This window comes from Crocuta crocuta, unplaced genomic scaffold, assembly GCF_008692635.1.
Source record: "Crocuta crocuta isolate KB4526 unplaced genomic scaffold, BGI_CrCroc_1.0 scaffold334, whole genome shotgun sequence".
NCBI classification, from domain to species: domain Eukaryota; kingdom Metazoa; phylum Chordata; class Mammalia; order Carnivora; family Hyaenidae; genus Crocuta; species Crocuta crocuta.
The window spans coordinates 3,599,410-3,601,169 of NW_027533260.1; the positions used below are offsets into that span (position 1 = coordinate 3,599,410).

The window sequence follows — 1,760 nt, forward strand, 5'->3', positions numbered from 1 at the left end:
CCTCCCTGGTGCCCCGCCTGCCCCCCGCTCTGACCCACGTCCTCTGGTGACTCCTCAGGGTGTTTGACAAAATCAAGAGTCGAAATGCCCACATGAAGCGACACCGGCTTCAGGACCACGTGGAGCCCATCGTCAGGGTGAAGTGGCCGGTGAAGCCCTTCCAGCTGAGGGAGGAGGAGGAGGAGGAGGAGGAGATGGGGGCCGACATGGGCCCCCTGCAGTGGTGATTCCTGGGTGGTGAGCTGGGGCAGGGCAGGGAGTAGGGATCGGCCTGCCACCCTTCCCCTTGGCCTCTCCAGGAGGTCTGAGCCCCCCTCTGCCTCCTCCCCACCCCCACTGCCCCTCAGAGGCCAGCCGTAAATAGTCAGGAGAAGCCCCGGGTCCCCAGACCGTGGCGGCATCCCTGCTGGCTGGTGCCAGAGGCTTCGTGCTCTTGAGGTTCATAGTGTCTCCCCACTCCCAGAGCAGGGGGGCTTGCGGAGGGAGCGAGGCAGATCTGGGTAGCTCTGAAATCATAGCCTCGGTTTGGGGGTTCGGTTACATTTGTTAGACAAGGCCAAGACGTCGAGAATCAGTGGGAAAATACCTTCAGATCTCCAACCTGTTGGGGCCCCTCCCCAGGGGCGTCTCTCTGCATTTCAGATTCAGTCCGGAGTCTTGCAATGACTTGTACATTGTTAGGGTTTTTTGTACGTGTCGACTTGTAAATCTTATTAAATTGGGTTCGTGAACCACTGTCTTCTGGCTCCCTGGCCTGCTGCTCCCTGGGGCCACAGAGACAGTAAGCGGAGCCCCCGCCCGCGAGGAGCCGGGGCCCGTACCCTCGTTCAGCCGGCAGCTAAGAAGCACCCACCATACTGTGAACCACGTGGTGTCCGGTCCGTGCAACGGGGTCACCGTGATGCAAGGCACAGGGTCCCTCTCCCCGTGAAGCTTGCGTTCTAGGGGTGGGAAGGCGGCCATGACGAATACATGAGAGGGTGATTGTAGATATTGACCGCAGCCCCGGCAGCGGGAAGGTCACCACAGGGTTCAGTGATCCAGAGTACGCGGTGGTGCGGGTGGCGCAGCCATGAGGCCCGGGACCGCCAGCGGCAGCCGCCTCAGCATGTCGACCTTCGGGGTCCAGGGAAGGGAGCACGGCCCTCCCTTGTGTCTCTTTTTTTTCTTCAGTGTTTACTTATTTGAGAGAGACAGAGCCCAAGCAGGGGAGGGGCAGAGAGGGAGACACAGAATCGGAAGCAGACTCCAGGCTCTGAGCTGTCAGCACAGAGCCTGATGCAGGGCTCGAACCCACGAACCGCGAGATCATGACCTGAGCCAAAATCAAGAGTCGGATGCTTAACCGACTGAGCCACCCAGTCCCCCACCCCCGACTCCTTTCTTTGTGACCTTGGGAAAGTCACTTTCCCTGTCTCAGCCTTAGTTTTCTCCTGTGAAATGGACTGCAAAGCACCCTCCGCCACATGTCTGCTAAATGAGAGAACGTGAATGAAGCATTTCGCAGGGTATGTGGAGGACCTGAGCCGCTGCCCTTTGATGTGTCCTCCTGCCATTGTTATTATCGTTTGGGTCCCACCCCAAAGACCAAGCTAAATTTCCGGAAATGAAAACGCTGGCTTCACAGTTGCGTGGTATATTAGTGGTGTGTTGCTGCATAACAGATTGCCCTGAAACAACAGCTTGAAACAAACAGAAGCTTTAGTTTGTGGGCCGCTTAGACGGACACAGAACTGAAACCGCTTATGGTGATCCAGACT

General features: G+C 57.8%; 1 protein-coding gene across 1 annotated transcript in view; it reads left to right on the forward strand.

Annotated features, from left to right (window-relative positions):
* The window catches only part of ZNF541 (zinc finger protein 541), a 37,390-nt gene extending 37,144 nt beyond the window's left edge, over positions 1–246 (forward strand). Inside the window, 1 exon segment of the mRNA XM_077747182.1 lies at positions 59–246. Coding sequence (XP_077603308.1) covers positions 59–227 — 169 coding nt within the window. The 3' untranslated portion in view covers positions 228–246.
* The last annotated feature ends 1,514 nt before the right edge of the window (positions 247–1,760 follow it).